Raw genomic sequence first — 18243 nt, forward strand, 5'->3', positions numbered from 1 at the left:
ATCATGCAAACCACAGCTTTGGGATAGACTTGAATTGCCAAATGTCTGTATGCAAAAATCACCCAACCAGATATCCTTTGGAATTGAGACTTTTAACAAAATATCCTTCTATAACATTTTCAAACATCCTCCACAATCAACTCTCCAACCCACCCCGTCGAATAGGCCGTAACTTCCAAATTCCTTCTACCCGTTCACGCTCCTCAGAGTGAATAATCTCACACGACCTCAAAAACCCCTCCAACCGCTCTGAATACCCCCGTCGAACCCACTCTGAACTTTTCGTATTATGCCCCTTGAGCCACACCGCCAAGAATTCAATGGCACTAGCTTCAGGTGTCCAATATGGGTATTTTGGTCGTTTTCTTGCAAGGTCTTCTAGGGCCGCTACGAGGGTTTCCGAGAGCGTTTGGTCAATGTACCCTGGTATGGGCAGGGTGTGGGTTGCGATGGGCGTCATGGGTGGCGGGAGTTTTTTAGGGGGTGTGAGGGAAGTGTAGAGGTGAGGAGTTGCTAAGAATTTGGCGAGAGCGGTGGGCGTGGAGAAACTGTACAGTTTTTGGGCGTAGAGGGCGGTCAAGGTGGGTAGTCCTCGTACGAGAGATGCGAAACTGGATAAGTTGCGCATAGTATGGTGAGGAAAGCCCAAATCAAAAAAATAATGGTGAGTTGTCAACATTTACAAATGTGCGACACCAACATAAAAGCAATTATACGTACCCTTTGCCTCCCTCTTTCAGCGCAACAGGACAATACCCACCACACTCAAACCCTTTCGGAAACATCGCCTTAACTTCCTCCTGAGTAACAACCCGCGGTAATTCAGCAGGTAAAGGTGTCCGAATATACAATTCCGGGTCCTCTAAGAATAAAGCTTGTTCAGATGGTCCCGCGAGGTAATAGTACTGTTGCTTGTATTCAGCCATGTGGGTGGATGGAGGTTGGATGAGGGTTTGGTGGAGGTGGAGGGAGACTGGGCAGTAGGTGAGGTGAGGGGAGAGGTGAGTGGAGATGTGGGTGAGGGGGATGGAGGTGGAGGTAATGGATGCGGCTTTGCCTATCGTCACAAAGCCAAAGAAAAGAATTAGAATATGGTCGTAAACAACATAACCATGAAGGTTAACATCACTAACAGAAACGAATAACAGACATACCACGCCCAATTCGTCCAAAATACTCTTGCCGCGCAACCATAACATCTTGTACAGCCTTGACAACCAAATTCTTCAAAGCCCATTTACTCCTCAGTGCATCAAGGTGGGTGACATTGGCATACGCGGTGGTATAATGGGTGTCGATAGCGGAGATATGCGTTTCGTAGACTTGGCTATACTGATTGAGGGTCGTGGGTGTGTTGAGGGGTGGAAGAGGGGACCTATTTTCGTACCGTAGTGCATGGCGGGGTTGGCATAAATGATGTGTCGTGGTGCGTTGGTTCACAAGGAGTACCAAACATTGAAAAGAAAACGGGATCGGAGTCGCATAGGTGATGTATCATTGGGAGCAAAAAGTGGAAACAGTTAGGAAGGCAAAATCCATATCGTATCGTATTATAGAGCCGATAAGTGAAGAAAGACGAGACCAGCGGTAGTGCATGTCGAGTACCCAAAAATGTCCGCAGCAAGAGAGATGAAGCAAACGTCCGTATCGTGCGTTACCAGGTATCGTCGTAAAAAGGATGAAAAGAGAATTGAAAGATACCATCAAAGGCACAAAAAAAAAGAAAAAGCCATCAACGATTAGCCAAACACCCAAAAAAACAACCAAACCAAAAATAAATCATACTCGGCCTCAATCTCCCAATCCACCATCCCTCTCTTCAAGCCCTCTTCAACAGGTATATCCAGCACAAAAACGCAATGTGGGACTACACCAGCTGATTCGAGGAGGTGAGCTTGGGCAGTTGTTATTGGGTATCCATCCAGAATCCACCTTTCAAAAAGCATATTAGCAAAGAGAAGAGATTTCAACAGATATTTCAGTTGTTTGCTACCCTTTTTCTTGACACATGGCACAGGAGGTAATGGTTCGTATCGCTTCAGTAACAAGTGTGTCCGGTAATGGTAATCCAGCCTCTAACGTCGCCTTCACCTAAAACATCAAGAAAGTCAATATGACAAACATCTTCAACCATATCCCAACACAAATCTTTTTTACCTGCTCGGAAACACCACTAAAACCAGCAAGACCCGCCACAATAGTTTCAACATCCAAATATACGAGCCCAAAACTTTGTGCAATGGATTTCGCGAGGGTTGTTTTCCCGGATTTGGGGGGACCGACGAGGGTAAGGTGTGGGCGGAGGAGCGGAGGTGGTGGGGGAAGGGCTGTATAATGGGTTGTATTTTGAATAAAATGCTGTGTTGCGAAATGATGAATGCTTGTCAGTGAGATTTTTGCAATGTATCGAGAGAGGATGGGAGCGATACGTTACCGTTCTGGCATTCCGATCCTTTAAAAAGTAAATACACCCCCCATAAACAACCGGTAGAGTCCCCGTACATTCTCTTGTCAAGAAACGGTTCTTTTCCAAAGTTACCGGACAGTATTTCCTAAATATCATACCATCAGCGTTAAACAGCAAAGAATAGAACCTCGAGCGTATGAAAACGGTACGTACCGAAACGGACTATACACCACAACACCAAGATCCAAGAGCACTTTGGCCTCCTTTTTAGTCACTTTGAACGCATTGCCCAATAAGCTTGCCCTCTAATCTCAAATCATCAACAACAAACTCATCACCGCCAAAGAATGAATGCACGTTACATACATATTCCAAAAAGGGTCTCAAATCGTGCTTGACGGAAGCCAAGACGGGACGTATGGGGCGAGAAGCATCAATGGTAAATAATGGGATAGAGGATTGTGAAGAAAAGGTTGAAGTGATTTCCGAGATGCGTGATTGGTGTTTTTCAATCCTAGATTTTCATCAAAAAGTTATTAAATGCATGGTTCTGAAAAGACGTTGTCGCTTTTTTCGGATGTTTCTGTACGTACTCTTCCAAAACCTTGTCTTCCCACTCTTCATCATCATCATCAGCAGCTTGAGCATCATGCGGAACAGCTACACCATCAACAACTCCACCCCGACGAAGACGGGAAACAACACGCTTCAGGGCAACACTGCTCTCACAATCCAAGACTACCATCGCATCAACATGCAAGGAATACTTTAAGAGGGTGTCACAGTCGAGTTTGGTGCGTGGAAAGGATGTTAGGATGAACCCTGTAGTTTTATACGGCTATCAACAAAATAAAGTTCGAGAGTAGGTCTTGTCAGTCTATCATGATGAATCCCATGACGCAGGAAATAACAAAACTCAAAACGGTTACCTCACTATAAAAAAGTGTTTTAAGCACATCAGTCAAAACATGCGCACCAATTCCTCCATTCTCTTGTAACATGAATTCGACTTCCTCTTTCACCGCCCCACCTTGCATTGCAGCCCACGATAGTACAAAAGTTTCAAACACGATATGCGGGATGGGTGTTGAGAGGGTGGAGAGGAGGGCTGGGATGAGGGCGTCGAGACCGCTACCGGGTGGACCGAGGAAAATGAGACGAGGAGGTGGAAGTGGGGAGTGGATGTAAGTTTGGGGTTCGGTTACAAAGGTTGTTTTGGCGTCTTCGGATGTGAGGTGGTAATATTGGCCCTGTGACATAAACAACAAAAACAGTTGTTGGCGTGGGCGTTAGAGAGATAGTGAGCATTTTGGTCAGGACTATTTGTTGATGTACCTGATATTTAACGGTGAAATTCCGATCACCTTTGACAAGGATACCTTGTTTCAACATGACGGGACAATAATCTTTTGTAGTTCCAAGTGGGATTTGAGCAGGGAGTTCTGCTTGCATTTTAGGTGTCAAAGGAACTAGAACAAAAAAAAAATCGGTTATAAAAGTCATTTTCTTGGTTTATTCAAAGTCCAAGAGCTTTATGGGTACCTGCTTTGGGCAAGAATGGGTCCATATGGCCCTGAATACTGCTTAGGACGGTCTGGATGCCGCGGTCGGCGGGGAGAGTAACGACATTGGACAAGGTTTTCGTCATGTTGGCTAAATCTTCACGGAATCCGTTGAAAAGGTTGTCAAAGTTGGGGTATGCAAGGATACTAGGTGCGTTAGGTGTCATCCCATTCGTCGTTGTGGAGGTGGTGACGGGCCGCCCAGTGATGGGATCAGACACAAAAGCCATCATACGCCCCCGCACTGTCTCATCATTAATGTCTGTTTAAAGTCAATAAGCGAGTCAATCTCAACATGTATCGTCACCATCTTTTGCCAATCAGTAAGTTGTTACCGTTTTCGAGAACGATGGTCCGATGCGGGTTGAGATCAGCTGCGATCATTGCGTTCATCTATTATGTATATGGATAGGTTTCCGCATGTTGAGCACACAAAAACAGTTCCGTGGCATGACCGGATCTAAACATACCTGGTCCATGGTCCGCGGGAATCCATCTAAAATCCATCCATTGTAGCGCTAAAACGTCCAAGAATAAACAAAATCGTTAATGGACATGAAATGCGTTTGTGGAGTGCGTTAAGCGGCATATTTTTACCTTTAATTCAAACGCTTTGGAAATGACGAGTTGAATCACTTGGACTTGAAGAGTGGGAGCAATCGTCTTGCCCAGTCGGCATTTTCGAAGAATCTTTAAATATCACAACAAGTCTTCAATCATACACTCGTAACATCAGTAACGTCAAAAGTATTTGTAAACGCACCTGTCCAAACACAGTTCCCCACACCTTGTTACCTTGCTCCTCACTCAAAGCACACCACTCGTCAAACACTTCATCCAAAGAAACGTGGACAAGACCGTACAAGTGAGCCAGGAGCTTGCTTTGCGTTGTTTTTCCCGAAAAGGGACCACCAAGGATGGAAATGTGGAGAGGCGATAGACGGGGTGGTGTGGAGAGGTATTTGGCGGGATTGGAGAGAAAAGCCTGGAGGTCCGTTTGTGAGGCGAAAAAGTAGATTTGGCCCTGTGGTAGTTGTTCCAACCAAAGAAAAACGAGAAAGGATGAACTTAGCCAACAACGTTTTTTGCATCTCCAATTGCTAGATGAAATCAAGATTTTTTTGCATACCTTGTAAGCAGCACAAAAATCAAACGACGACACTTGGACAAGCTGTCCGTTGTTGCGAGTGTACGTCACAGGACAGTATTTACCCCATATGCCCACCTCTCGTTTGGGTTCACCCTCCTCAAGCTGTGTTGAGCAAAAGATCTTGAATATTTCTTGGTCGGTCGTTCCCGCTATTAAAAGAAAAAAGAAAAGAAAAACATGTTGGAACAAACTGTTTCGTAGCTAGCTCATGCTTTGCTCCTCATGTTGCAGTCCTCTGCCGTCTCTCTATATATGCTCCCATCCAATGTACCTTTGAATCCACCGTCGGGGGGCGCGAGAGGTTTTGGCAAGACTGCTTTTGTAAAGACACCATATCCAAGGACATGCAATCGGTCCATTAGATTCTTGTACAAGACGGTGGGATGCTGGGTTGCATCGAGTTCAATGGTATGATTTGCATCAAAGTAATTGCGTTTAAAGTCGGCGAGAAGCGAATCGTATTGAGATACAGCTGCGAGGTGCGCCGTGACGGATTCGGGAGCATCTTCGGGGCGTTTGATGAGACGGTCTACAACGTCCATGGGGATGAGAGGCCATTGGACATTGGTGACGAGATCAGAGAGAGAAGTTTTAGGCTTTTTTGCTTCGCGACGCCTGTCGGTTTCTCCTTCTTCTTGCTGATCCTCATCATCCTCGCTATTCTCTTCGTCATCGTCATCATCATCCTCTTCTTCCTCGTCATCATGGTTCTTGCCACTCGATTCGCTTCCCCCTTCATTGTCCTCATCGTCATCCTCTTCATCGCCCTTGCCCTGTGCCCATCTTTCCCTTGAATGCACGACTTGGGGACCTGGATAGATGATCCCAGTCTCCATGTCAATCCACTGAGCCGCCCGACGCCGTATGAGGTCCTCATCCGATATATTGAGCTGAATCAAGACAGGAACATGGTGAGCGGGTCTCTTGTTCAAGAGGTCTGTAAGGAGGGACATGTCTTGTGCGGAATCTGTGAGATTTCCAGGTAATCCTTCGAGAACGTAGCCTTGAAAGTCTGTCTCTTGGGACGCTATCATGTCCTTGACAATGGCGATCAATGTTTCTGGAGCGACCGCACCGCCGGATGCGAGACAGGATTGAATTTCTTTATGCCATGGACTCGCTGTGTTTGAGAGTGCATGCAAAAGGAGGGATTCAGGAGAAATCCATTGAGCGTTGAGAGACGCTGCGAGGCGAGATGCCAGCGTCGTCTTTCCGGCGCCTGGTTTTCCTAGGATGAGGTAGCATGGGCGTGGAGCGATGGCGGTGGATGTGTCTGGGAGAGCTAGTGTCGAGAGAATCTCGTTGACTGTTCCCATCATAATGATGGATATCAATATGTGAAATCTAATGCATAAAACACATCAAGCTTTTGTGATCGCGGAGTTTTAAATTCCTGATTACAGACCACGATCATCCAATTTACATCCCTCACTTGGCTCTTTTTTCCATCATCATTAGCCGTGAAGATAATGCACTCATATACAAGGTATTCACCAGACTTGTTGTCATGGCCCCCATCATTGTTTGAATTGCCAACCCTTGGCAAAGAACGAGCAATTAAAGGTGATTGACGATTAAATTGGACCATATGGATAAAAACATTATTTCCAAGGCGAGCTGTCAACTCTTTGCAATCTCATATGCACAAATGCCGACCTTATTCTGAGGGAAGCAGTTGTGGTGGATAATAGTATAATACTCTGGCAATGTCCTCGTTCACCGTCACTCGCCAACATAAGAAACATTAATCATACTCATTCATTGTTACAGCTACAGCTTGAGCATTTCTCACACTCACCTACATCTCTTTTGCGCCTACCTTTACTTGAGGATTTACCAGCTTAGCGACCACATTTACTGGAAGGTACCTCTCGCAGTATCACATCACCCTTTGCGATGGCCGCTAGAAGATAACGGCGAAATTCTTCTGGCGGTGCTCCCCAAGGCGGTGCGTCTCTGTTGAATTTTCGCAATCCTTCAGTAAGTGCCCACAGATCTCCATTGGGACGTGTCGAGGAAGAGACGGGTTTTTGTTCTTCCGCCACTGAAGCTTGTGCTGCTGCTGACACTGGTTGCTGTTCTCCGGCCATTGGATATGGTGCTGCTGCTTGTGGCGGCAATGCGCACACTGGAGCTGGTGGTGTAGCTTCTTGTGGTGCTGTGGGGTCGGTTTGCGTATACTTTGACACGTTTGATCCGTGTACAGGCAGACCACGACGAGAGCGCTGTTTGCGAGCTTTAAATTTGGGAGGATCTTTGCACTATCATAATGAAAAACAATGTTACAAAGTCTCCAAAAAAGTGCTCTTGGTCTTTGCAAGTGGAACTCACTTCTCGCAGTATTACATCACCCTTTGCGATAGCTTCTTGTAGGTAACGGCGAAATTCTTCTGGCGGTGCTCCCCAAGGCGGAGCGCCCCTGTTGAACTTTCGTAGCCCTTCAGTAAGTCTCCAAAGATCTCCTTGGGGATGTGTCGCAGGTTTTTGTTCTCTGCAATCGTAGTTTCTCGTGCTGCTGGCCCTGACGACACGGGACCTTTTCCTTTCCCTGCTGGTGCTGGAGAGCGGTGGGTTTGCGCATGCATGGACTCGACTTGCGCACGCAGGGACTCGGGTTGCGTATTCATCAAATCGGGCTGCGGTTTGATCGACATTGTGGGATGGTAGAAGCGAAAGCAATATGCGAGCTTTTTATATCCCGCTATCCTTTTGGCTTTGTTGACATGGAAGGAAATCCCAATTGTTTTTATTTGATTATTGATGTTTAAGTGGATGGAATTACAATACATCCGGTTGGATTTGTAGATTGTAGGTCAGTTGCTGCCTTTTTGTTAATGTGAAGTGTTTCCTTTTTTCCTCGTCGTTATTTTTGGGATATTGGCCTTTCGACATTAGGAGTTTTGGATACGTTTTGGAGTTAACATTGTGATGGTGCAGGTAATCTGTTTTTTAGTGGCTTGACGATGCTATTAGAACATCTGGACTGATTTTTATCTATGATTTATAGCTGCTGTAGCTGCTGTTTTGTAGGGCAACACGGACTTGTCGTCGTTGATCCTTCATTTGATCTTTGTTTCTTGATCTGCCTCCTTGTCGAAAGAGGGGATATCTGCTAAAAGGTCAGCTTTACCTCTTGTCGCGGACACAAGCAGAACATCAAAAATAGAACGCAGACTCTAATTAGATCCACTTGGTCAATATTCTTCCCATTCCTTGTCAACAAGGGGGATATAAAAGGTTTCGCGCACATCGTTTTCCACCCTCATTCTGCCTTTGCTACGTTTATGCCGCATTAAGCGTTCCTGCATCTGCCTTTAATATGTACGCCGCTTGACTGCCATTAGCGTTCCAAAATTCTGCTGTGCTTTCCTATGTACGATTCTACAATGTCGATGCATGCGCAACCCGATTACATGCATGCGCAACCCCACTGCTCTTTGGCACAAGCAGTATTGGCAGAGGAACAGGAACCCATCTCTTCAGCACCTACCGATAAAGATATTTGGACACTTATTGGATAATTGAACCACATCATAGTGCTGTTTTCATAGATCCAGTTGCAGCGCCGACTTTTCGTCGTCGTCGTCATCATCGTTGATTCATCATCATTTGTCGACTCTTCATTCCACAGCGAACAAAGGGTGTAGATCGCTGCCCAAATCCTACAATGTGAGTTCACGCAGGGCCAATGTTTATTCTCATGAGAGTGCCAAGAGTCCTCCCAAATTTAAAGCTCGTAAAAATGGACACGAAACCGTTCTCCCAATGGTAAGTAACCCCGGGAAGCATCACACATATACAGTAAATTCTAGAAATTTCAATTGATATACGACGTATCTGCCATCTCATTGTCGTCATCCACTGGAAACTGTTATGAATGATGAATCTGCATAGTTTTTTAATGCATAATTCCAATCTGATGTGCATAAGTGTGCTTTTGTGGGGTTGCCTGCGCATCACGGGGACAGGTGGTTCGAATGGAATTACAAGTGTGACATGAAGCCAAGTACGAAATCAAACCAGTGCTGTGCTTGTTGCCTGGCGCTTGGAACACTGCGGACTATCTTTGGGTTTTGGGAGGTTTAACGGATATGGGCATTGGTGGCATTGGGCATTGGGAGCCATAGTCTTGCGAATCGTCCAGCCATAGTCTTGATGCTATGGGCATTGCCATTCGTACGCAGCCACGCAGCACATGAGCAGCCATGGTTGTTTAGCCATAGGCAAAAAGAGGGACCAAAATGTTGCATGGCATGTCTCATATCGACAAATGTGACGACCAAGTTTTTTGGGACATTTTGGGATGTGTGTGTGTGTGTGTAGATATGGGTGACAAGAAATAAAGTTTTGGTCGCTTGCTCCAAACAAAACGTGTTTAGTCGAGAAGACCCGCGCGCGAGGGCTTTTTGTCCTTCCGTTGTCCTTCCATTGCGTTTTCCTCGTTTGTCGTCCTAATCGTCCTAATCGTCGTTTGTCGATTGTTGATCGGTTGGGGCGGGCATTAATTTGTTAATAAAAAGCAACACAAAAAATAACTCGAGCAAATTGGAAAGTGTGCTTTAACGAGACGAGTAAATCTCTGGTCTCACTGTAACATAAAAGCTCGTGCAAGTGGAAGGGACATTTTCCAACTTTGGTTGTTTTGCTCCAATTGGCATTTCTGGCTCAAGGCACATTAATGATAATAATAATGTTAATACTGCTATTGCTTGCTGTTGACTCCAACTTTTACACACACACACACACAAGGCGACGAGCAAACGGCAAGAGATCCAGGAAGGAAAAAGGTGTTTTCAATAAAAGACAACGAAAGGGAGGGTCACAAATAAAATCAATAATCTCCCTCCCTCCCCCTTCGTTGTGCTCTTTCGTCCAACGAAACCTTTTTGGTCCCGCGCTTGGATTGCTCGCGTGTTCTTCCTCCTTCTCTTCTCCTCGGCTCTCCTCTCGTCCCCCTGGCACAATTTCCAAAATCTTGACCCCTTTCGATTTTCCAACCGGGACTTTTGTCATTCTACTCTCCCGTGCTTTTCCATTTGTGAACGACGAACGACGACGACGACGAACGAGACGTAAAAAACAACCTTTGGAGACGATCTGAAAAGTGTCTTGTTTGCGCGCGCTTGCTCAGGAGGGTTCATCGGCTTGCTTTGCCCTGGCACACCTTTATACCATTCCATCTTTTTTTTTTTTTGTTTTCTCGTTTAGCTCTTTGACTTGATCCTATTCCTCTCCCCTTCGCCCTCGCCTGCAATTCATTCTCTCCTTTTGCCCTCATCATCATCATCATCATCATCATCTCGGTTGGGAGTGCCTCGACCCGCTCCATTTCACGATCTGCACTGCCCCCCCAAAAAGTGCTTTTCGCTCACTCCACACACAGACATCATCATCATCATCACCTCCTCCTCCTCTTCCTCCTCTTTCTTGCCCTTTACCCCCTGGCGTTTTTTTTTTTTTTTTTTGAAAAAGAGAACGGGCGCGTTCGCTGTGCTTTTGGGGGGGTTTTCGTCATCTCTTATTTTTTTTTATGACTTGCGGGAGGACGAGGCTCGGTCGACTAAAGTTGCATTGCTGCTATTGCGAGATTTATTGAAATGTGTGTATTTTATCAAGAAGCTTTCTTGTCTTGAAGCGTTCATTGTTTATTCATCTTGAACATCTCGTAAAAGCGTTCAAGAACAAGAAACACTTCTATCGCAAGCCCTGAAGAAACAAAAAGGCGGCTTCAAAGCGTCCCTTTCCTGCCCTGTTTTTCTTTCATTTACAAGACGCTTGTTTGGCTGGCTGGTCGTCTTTCACGCCCTCCTCGTTCTTCTGCGCCCACTTGAGTTCGACAAACCCCCACCACCGACCATCACCCCCAAACGATCGCACCTGAACACTATCTTCCTCACACTACCGGCAACGCATCCTGCCATCTTTTTTTTTTTTTTATTATTTTTTGGATTGTGGAGAGTAGGTGTGGGGGCTTGCCCGAAACCTGGTTTTTTTTTTTTGGCAAGACGCTTTTTTATTCGTTTATTTGCCTGGAGGGTTAACCCTTTTTTTCAGTCATTCCCCTTCCGTACTCGGGTACGTATCTTTGCTGGGCGTTGTCCATGGCTTTTGCAGTTGCAGCTCACGCTACTTTTTTTTTTTTTTTTTCATTAGGCAACCCTGTTGAACTCTAGAGATTTAATGGCAACAGGGACCGTTGTCGTCGTCGTTTCTTTCATTTGACCCCCCTTTCTTGATCTTGGCCCCCCCTTCCTCCTTCTTTGATGGGGGGATACCCGCAAATCGAACAAGGTCTGCTTGTGTTTTTGGGGACAGCTCCGTAGCAAGAAAAGCCAACAAGAACGAAATAAACCCTTTGGTATCGTCCTCCGGTAAGCAGCCGATCCCTGCTGCGTACTTTGGACAAGGCCAAAACAAAAAGAACACTTTTCGACCTCGCAATCGCATTCTCTCTCTCTCGTCTAGTCCCTGGCGTTTTTTTAAAAGAAAAACCCTTCAAGGTCGACACCGAATACTTTATTCTTCCTCGCTACCACACGCACGCACGCACGCACGCACATTGCGTAAAGGTTCCAAAGCGAGGTGCCTTTTTGCCTTTTGGGCACGCTGTCTACCGTTTGGGCTATTCCAGGGAAACCAACCACATCTGCAAACAACCAAGAGATCCCGTACCAGATTTCCCTGCAAGGTACCTCCAACCTTTTTGCGCTGGTCGGCATCCCTTTCGGCTTTTTTTCAAACGACCCAAGCCAAACAAACAAAAAAAAATAACAAGATCTGACTTGCAGCAGTTGCATCTTGGGGAGGGTCTCGTTTCCTTTGCAACTTTTTTGGGTGGTTATATTTTTGTTTTGACGGGCGGAGAGACTTGACAGTCCCTCTCGAGAAGAACGGTCCACCTCTTGCGCGCGCGACCTTTTACGCCTTGCTTCTTTTTGTTGAATGTTGGACGACGACGACGGATTGACTTGAATTTACCGGTACGTTTTTTCTTTTGCTATTGTCCACCAAACCCCGTTTGCTGCGCAAAAAGAAGCGAGGCGTTTAAACAAGGTCATTCGCGTCACGACCAGGAACACCTTCTACACCCCGCTGCCCTCCCTCACTTGACCCCCCCTACCCCAAACCAACAACAAGAGCCTTTCAGGTTCAAAACGGGCGCTAAACCCAAACCCCTCCTATACCACACCACCAACACCCACCCACCCACCGACGCTTTATTAAAAAAAAATTATGTCGGCACCTTCTTCTCGTGAGGAAACTGGCAACATGCCGCCCATCTCGGCCTTTATCGACGATAACCGCCGAAAACCTCAACCGGATCCATCGTATATTCTCCCTCCTCCCACCGATTACGGCGCCCATGCATATAGCCAACAGCAGCAACAGCAGCAACAACAACCACAACAACAACAGTCATCACAACCAACCTACCCCCCACAACCCCCTCGCGCGTTTTACCCCCATGCCCAAGCCCAGCATTACGTTCAAGCGGATTTGCAGGCATGGCAACCTCCACCACCTTACCCCCCCGCTCACGGTCCCGCTCAACCTTCTTCGTATTCAACGTTAAACAGTGAAGACATGTTGCATTACCCTCCAACTCTATCGGAATCGCGGCATAGCGGTATGAGCCATCACCACCATCATCCGCAACAAGCGCAACAAGCTCAACAACAAGCAACACCCCAACAGCAACCACCACCACCGCACCAACAGCAGCAGCAGCAGCAACAGCAACATACCCATCCAGCGCATCCCGATTATGCTCACGACCGCCCGTCGACGGGAACGGCATCGTCCCATTCTCGCTCGACATCTGCACCTCCTGGTGGACTCGTTATTGGGTCTGGCCCACATCAACAAGCAAGTGTCCGCCCGAGCGGTCCTGCGCACGGTCAGTCCTCATCAACGGGTGGACGCGGCGGGCGAGGTGGAAAGGCGGATAAAGGTACCCGGAAATTCGTGTGTCAAGTGGAAAACTGTGGGCGGTCCTTCAATACATCGTAAGTTTTTCATGCTTTTATTGTGGCATATTCTTGTTTTTCTTATGTATGCTGCACACTCTTTAGAGGACACTTGGCTCGCCATGTGAAAATCCACAGCGGGGAGAAACCCTACAATTGCCCCATACCCGGCTGTGCGTCCCGGTTTTCCCGGCACGACAATATGCTCCAGCACTACCGGGCCCACATGCGCAAACTCCAATGGGCTGCTCCACCTCCGGGCGTTATCCCTCCCGTCCCGATGAGCCCCGGCCGGCGTCCACCCGGACCTAGCACACCCTACGTGAGCGAACCGTACATGATGCGCACCCAAGCATTTGCACAGCAGCAGCAGCAGCAGCAACCACCGCAAGCGCAACCCCAACCTCAACAACAAACTCCCTACACGGATCTCTCTGTTCCCAGTGAAACCCTCTCCGTGGAGCCCTACCCACGAGGAACAGACCTGTTGGGCCGCCGCATGTCCATGCCCTCCATCCCTCAACGTCCCATCACCCCCTACGCCCGCGCAGCCGAAAGCAACCCGCAAGACTACTCACCACGTCAAGACGCACGCTACGTGGACCAACAGTACATGGACCGCATGTACACTGGCTCCGAATACGTCCGCGGGCGATCCTTATCCTTGACGCACTTGAACCGCTATTCCCCTTATTTCACACCACAGCCTCCTGAAGGTGTCTGGGCGTACCATTATGATACCAGTATGCGGTACCCGCCCGTACAACCCCCCCAACAACCTCCTCAACAACCCCAACAAACACTTTCACAACAACCTCAACAACAACAACAAATGCAGCAGCGGTACACGCCCTACAATTATGACGCCCGTCGCAAGTCCCCCACATTACCCCTCTTGCGCTCTCTTGCCCAATTTGAGGAAAAGGATGCAAGTACCCCTGGTGCAACGACGGGCGAAGCGCCGGTCCTTACGGCTGGATTTGCGTATTATCCTACCGCTCCTGCGTACTCTGGGGGAATGGTTGGAGAGAAAAAGGATAAGGAGGAGGATAAGAAGGAGGTTTGTGAGTGTGGGTAGTGTTTTCGTTTGAGCAATGTGTTTATGTGAGGGATCGAGTGGTGGGAGATGGATGATGAACAGTTTTTTGATTTTTTGTTGTTGTTTTTTTGTTTTGGTTGCGGGGTTCTTGTGTGTTTTTTCTTTTTCTTTCTTGTTTAATACAGGGGTTTTCTTTTTCTTTTTGGGTTGTGCATATGGATGGTGTGTGTGTGTGTTTTTTTTTTTAAAAGAGCTAGTTTGAGGGGGTTTGAAGGATGTATGCCGTGTTGTTTGAGTGGGTTCTTGTTTTTTGTATATTTGGTTGGAGATTTGGAAGGATTTGGTGGACGGTTGGTTTTTTTTTTTTTTTTTGGCAGAGGGGAGGGGTCGCTTGCTTTTTGTTATCTCTTTTTTTTTTTTTATACGAATGTGACTTGATTGACTTATTGTTTGGCTTTTGGAACAACTTGGTGGGCTTAAGGCGCCGTATTGCCATATTGAACACTAGAGTGTTACTTTTTTAATTACTGGTCTCTATGCTTGACAATAAACTCTGCGTTTGCATCCGAGCTCCATACTGTTGTTAAACTTGCGCATTTTCAAAAAGTGTTCATGTTTGGGAGGAGGAGGTGTTTTATAACGTATTTGAAGCTTTGGCGAAATGCACGAGGGGAGAGCCCAAAGAGCGGGCAGAAGTAGGAGATTTTGCTTTTAAACTCCCCCCAGCCTTTCCCCGCCGTCCCCCGTCTATTTTTTGTCAGCTCAGCCTTTCAGCTCAGCTTCAGCCAGCAAACTTGCTCTTCCTGAATCAGATTTAGAGTACTTTAAGACCTGGGTTGGTTGTTTTGGGTGCCCGTTGTATGTGGAAAGGCAACGCCCGTTTTTCAGCCGCTGAACAACTGCACCGTACCGTCAAGGTAGGCTTTTGCTAACCGTTCTCAACATTCTCTCCTCGTCTCTGGGTTGTACTTGCCATTGATCCATCGTCAAAGGCTGGTCAACTCCACTCTACCTTAACCCAAAGTCAACAACAACACAAAAATACGGTTTATCCCAAATGCCCACCCTCCTCGTCTTCCTCACCATCACCCTCTTTCTCTTTCACGTCTTTTCCTCGCTCCCACTTGTCCTCCCCCTCATTTTTCTCACGCTCGCACTCGCTCAGTACACAATAACCCACCTCTACACATCCCACCTCCAAAAAACAACAATCCTAACTGACATCCAATACTTGACGACACCACCACCACGCGGTAGGAAAGGCACTGCGATTGTAGTTGGAGGGTCCATCGCAGGACTCATCACCTCTGCTGTGCTATTGAACCATTTTGATCGAGTGGTGGTGTTGGAGAGTGAGGAGATTGGTCAGAATGGGGATGGAAAAGAAGAACGGAAACATGTTCCGCATGGGCGGCTTGCGCATGTGTTGTTACCGTTGGGATTGAAGGTTGTTAAAACGTTGTTTCCTGGGTTGGAAAATGGCAAGTTGCAGTTTGTTGTTTTTTCCCCATTTTTTTATATTGGTTTTGCGTATTGCTTTGTTAACGAGCATTCTCGTTTTTAACGTTTAGATCTTTTGGAACGAGGGGGCATACCTACCCAACTCTCTGCCCAATATCAACACATTTACGGAGGGTAAACGCCCCAACAAGAACCAGAATCCATACAGTATTTCACATTAACCAACATATTTCTATCATAGTCTGATCAAACAAACCCCATACGTCCCAGACACGGCCATCATCCTCACCTCCCGCCCTCTCCTCGAATCCACCATCCGTCACCAACTCCTTTTATCCGATCGCATCGAGTTTCGGTCTGGGACGGTTGTAACGGGGTTGGTGGTTCAAGAAGGGGATGTGAGAGGTGTCAAGGTTTTTGATGGGGAGAACAAGGCGGGGGTTGTGGAGGGGGTTGTGGTTGTTGATGCTACTGGGAGGAGTGCGAGAGGTTTGTAAACGAGTTTTCTTTTTGTGGGTTTTTTGGTTGGGATTTTTCTCATTTTTTGTTCTTGCCATTCTACTGTTTTGCTCTCTTTTACTTTTTGTTCTTACTGGTCGTCACCCTTTCTCACCTTACGCATGCCGTCTTTGCAACCCACTTTTTTCACAACGATTACGATTCAACACACTAGGAATCAAATGGCTCCAATCCCTCTCATACCCAACACCCCCAACAACATCCTACGACCCCCACCAACAATACACATGCGCCCGCTTCAAAACCCACTCCGACCTGCCCAGCCTAGTCTTTAACGTTGGTTTCCCGGGCAAACGCCACGAAACCTTTGCCATCTTCCGCGTTGAAAACAATGAATGCATCCTTGGATCCATGTCGACGGGGAATCCCCATCCGATTGCACCTCGCTCCGATGAAGCGATGCGAGATTGGATGTTGGCGAGTGATTGTCCGGAATTGAATACCACCATGTTTGAGAGGGTTGGTGAACGGGTTTCTGAGTGGTTTTCTTGGAAGTTTCCGGGGAGTCGGTGGGTGAGGTATGAAGAGGTTGACCTTCCTGGAGGGTTTGTAGCGGTTGGTGATGCAGTTTGTAGGTAAGAGAAAAAAAAAAGACATGGACAAACGTAACCAGTTTTGTTTTTGCTCACCTCTTTTTTTTTTCTGGCCGTAACCTTTTTAGTTTTAACCCAAGTAAGTCACAATATAAATTCCCTACTTTAAATGCAAAGGACCTTACACCACTCTTGCTGTTTTCTCAGTCTACGGCCAAGGCATGACCGCCGCCGCCATCGCCGCAACAACCCTCGACGCAACCCTCCGCAAAACAACCTCACTTAAATCCCTCCCAAAAACCTACCACACCCTCCTCGCACACCGTCTAGAACCCATCTGGGACACGAACGAATCCAACGATATCCGATTCAAAGCCGTTACGCCTTCCTCGCCATTAGATTCCCATCGTGTCCGTCTTGAACGCTCTGGACGGGTTTTTGAATTGTTGGTGTACGCGGCGCAGGAGGATGCGGCTGCTTCGGGGTGTCTTTTGAGGTTGATGTCTATGGTTGCTGGACAGGCGGAGATGCTTGAGTGGAGGGTTTTGTGGGCTATTGCAAAGGTTGCTTGGAGGCGGTATTGGGAGTAGATAGCGAGTGAACGCATGGTGAGGTACGTGAGGAGAATAGTAGAGTGGTTTCGGTGAGGTTGGATAGATATCATTGAGTGTTTTATATCCAGAGTTTTCTTTATACCGTGTCAGGGATTGGGTATCTCGTCTTTTGTCTACAGAAACAATTCAAAAGGATGGATACAGATTGTATCGGAAAGAGTGCATACTGTCATTATGGATAAGGAAAGCAGAGCCTTTCCAGATATTTACGTGCACAAGGCCGGAAACCCCGCACAGTAAACATTCGTTACATTGGTCAGTGTTGCGAGTATGAGCAATCTGTTATCTGAGAGCGGACCAAGTAGCATATAACGCGGGGATGATCAATACGAACAAGGAACCAACTCCCATTGCCAGCAAAGTAATGCACCTTTGCGCAAAAAGAAGGTTAACGTAGCGTCACTGCGTCCAACCAAAAGACAAACGACACCCATTACCCCTCAACTGATGATAAATTGGTTCTTGTATGCCCCCGCTTACCAATAAAAAAGCCCGACGAAAAGGTTGATCCTAATCGAAGCACCACTACATCTCTCCTTTCCCAATCGCCAGACAGTTATCTCAGGCACAAACTCTATAGCCGGTATAGTGGACAACTTTTTCCCGCACTCTTCTCATTCTACAAGCCGCTGATAGGAGAGGGTGTTTGTTACGGTATCTGCCCACATTGAGGGCGGAGATGCACACACTTTTTGTGTGCTTTAAGTGATGGCGAATGAATCTAGCAAGGTGTGAATCCATAGTGGAGTATAGGGCGCTGTAAAGGTGTAGAGGTTTTGTGAGATTGCTTGAATGGAATCGTTTTGCCGTACATGTGGTGCTGGTTTATCTGACTTGCTTTGTTCATGTGCTCTTGTTGGTACTTGTCGTGCGTACTGTTCTCAAAAGATGTTGGAAATGATTATTGATTCGTGATCAAGTTGATAAAGGGAACAAAGATAGGTTTTTTGTTGAGGGTGATCGAGGTGGGATGGATATATCAAAAGTTGGG

The 18243-nt window shown here is 46.9% G+C and overlaps 4 protein-coding genes across 4 annotated transcripts; 2 read left to right on the forward strand and 2 right to left on the reverse strand.

Moving 5' to 3' along the window:
- Positions 1-136: 136 nt before the first annotated feature.
- SPPG_07966 (uncharacterized protein) lies at positions 137-6467 on the reverse strand (the record flags this gene model as incomplete). The annotated part of the gene is made up of 19 exons (XM_016756118.1): positions 5391-6467; positions 5099-5268; positions 4733-4993; positions 4567-4659; positions 4440-4487; positions 4305-4362; positions 3950-4231; positions 3743-3876; positions 3337-3657; positions 3001-3245; positions 2774-2921; positions 2621-2712; positions 2435-2552; positions 2158-2358; positions 1994-2091; positions 1786-1932; positions 1155-1375; positions 721-1057; positions 137-611 (listed from the first exon to the last, which is right to left on the reverse strand). The coding sequence occupies exons 1-19, from the start codon at positions 6436-6438 to the stop codon at positions 137-139; spliced, it is 4497 nt and encodes a 1498-aa protein (XP_016604799.1). The 5' UTR covers positions 6439-6467.
- A 493-nt stretch (positions 6468-6960) lies between these two features.
- SPPG_07967 (uncharacterized protein) lies at positions 6961-7823 on the reverse strand (the record flags this gene model as incomplete). Its single annotated transcript, XM_016756119.1, has 2 exons — positions 7471-7823; positions 6961-7380 (listed from the first exon to the last, which is right to left on the reverse strand). The coding sequence occupies exons 1-2, from the start codon at positions 7771-7773 to the stop codon at positions 6961-6963; spliced, it is 723 nt and encodes a 240-aa protein (XP_016604800.1). The 5' UTR covers positions 7774-7823.
- A 3610-nt stretch (positions 7824-11433) lies between these two features.
- SPPG_07968 (uncharacterized protein) lies at positions 11434-14673 on the forward strand. Its single transcript, XM_016756120.1, has 3 exons — positions 11434-12099; positions 12193-13125; positions 13192-14673. The coding sequence occupies exons 2-3, from the start codon at positions 12353-12355 to the stop codon at positions 14162-14164; spliced, it is 1746 nt and encodes a 581-aa protein (XP_016604801.1). The 5' UTR covers positions 11434-12099; positions 12193-12352; the 3' UTR covers positions 14165-14673.
- Positions 14674-14840: 167 nt separating this feature from the next.
- On the forward strand, positions 14841-17388 carry SPPG_07969 (uncharacterized protein). Its single transcript, XM_016756121.1, has 7 exons — positions 14841-15042; positions 15118-15606; positions 15697-15760; positions 15828-16075; positions 16260-16680; positions 16767-16777; positions 16846-17388. The coding sequence occupies exons 2-7, from the start codon at positions 15183-15185 to the stop codon at positions 17226-17228; spliced, it is 1551 nt and encodes a 516-aa protein (XP_016604802.1). The 5' UTR covers positions 14841-15042; positions 15118-15182; the 3' UTR covers positions 17229-17388.
- The last annotated feature ends 855 nt before the right edge of the window (positions 17389-18243 follow it).

The sequence above is a fragment of the Spizellomyces punctatus genome (genome assembly GCF_000182565.1).
Source record: "Spizellomyces punctatus DAOM BR117 chromosome Unknown supercont1.18, whole genome shotgun sequence".
NCBI classification, from domain to species: domain Eukaryota; kingdom Fungi; phylum Chytridiomycota; class Chytridiomycetes; order Spizellomycetales; family Spizellomycetaceae; genus Spizellomyces; species Spizellomyces punctatus.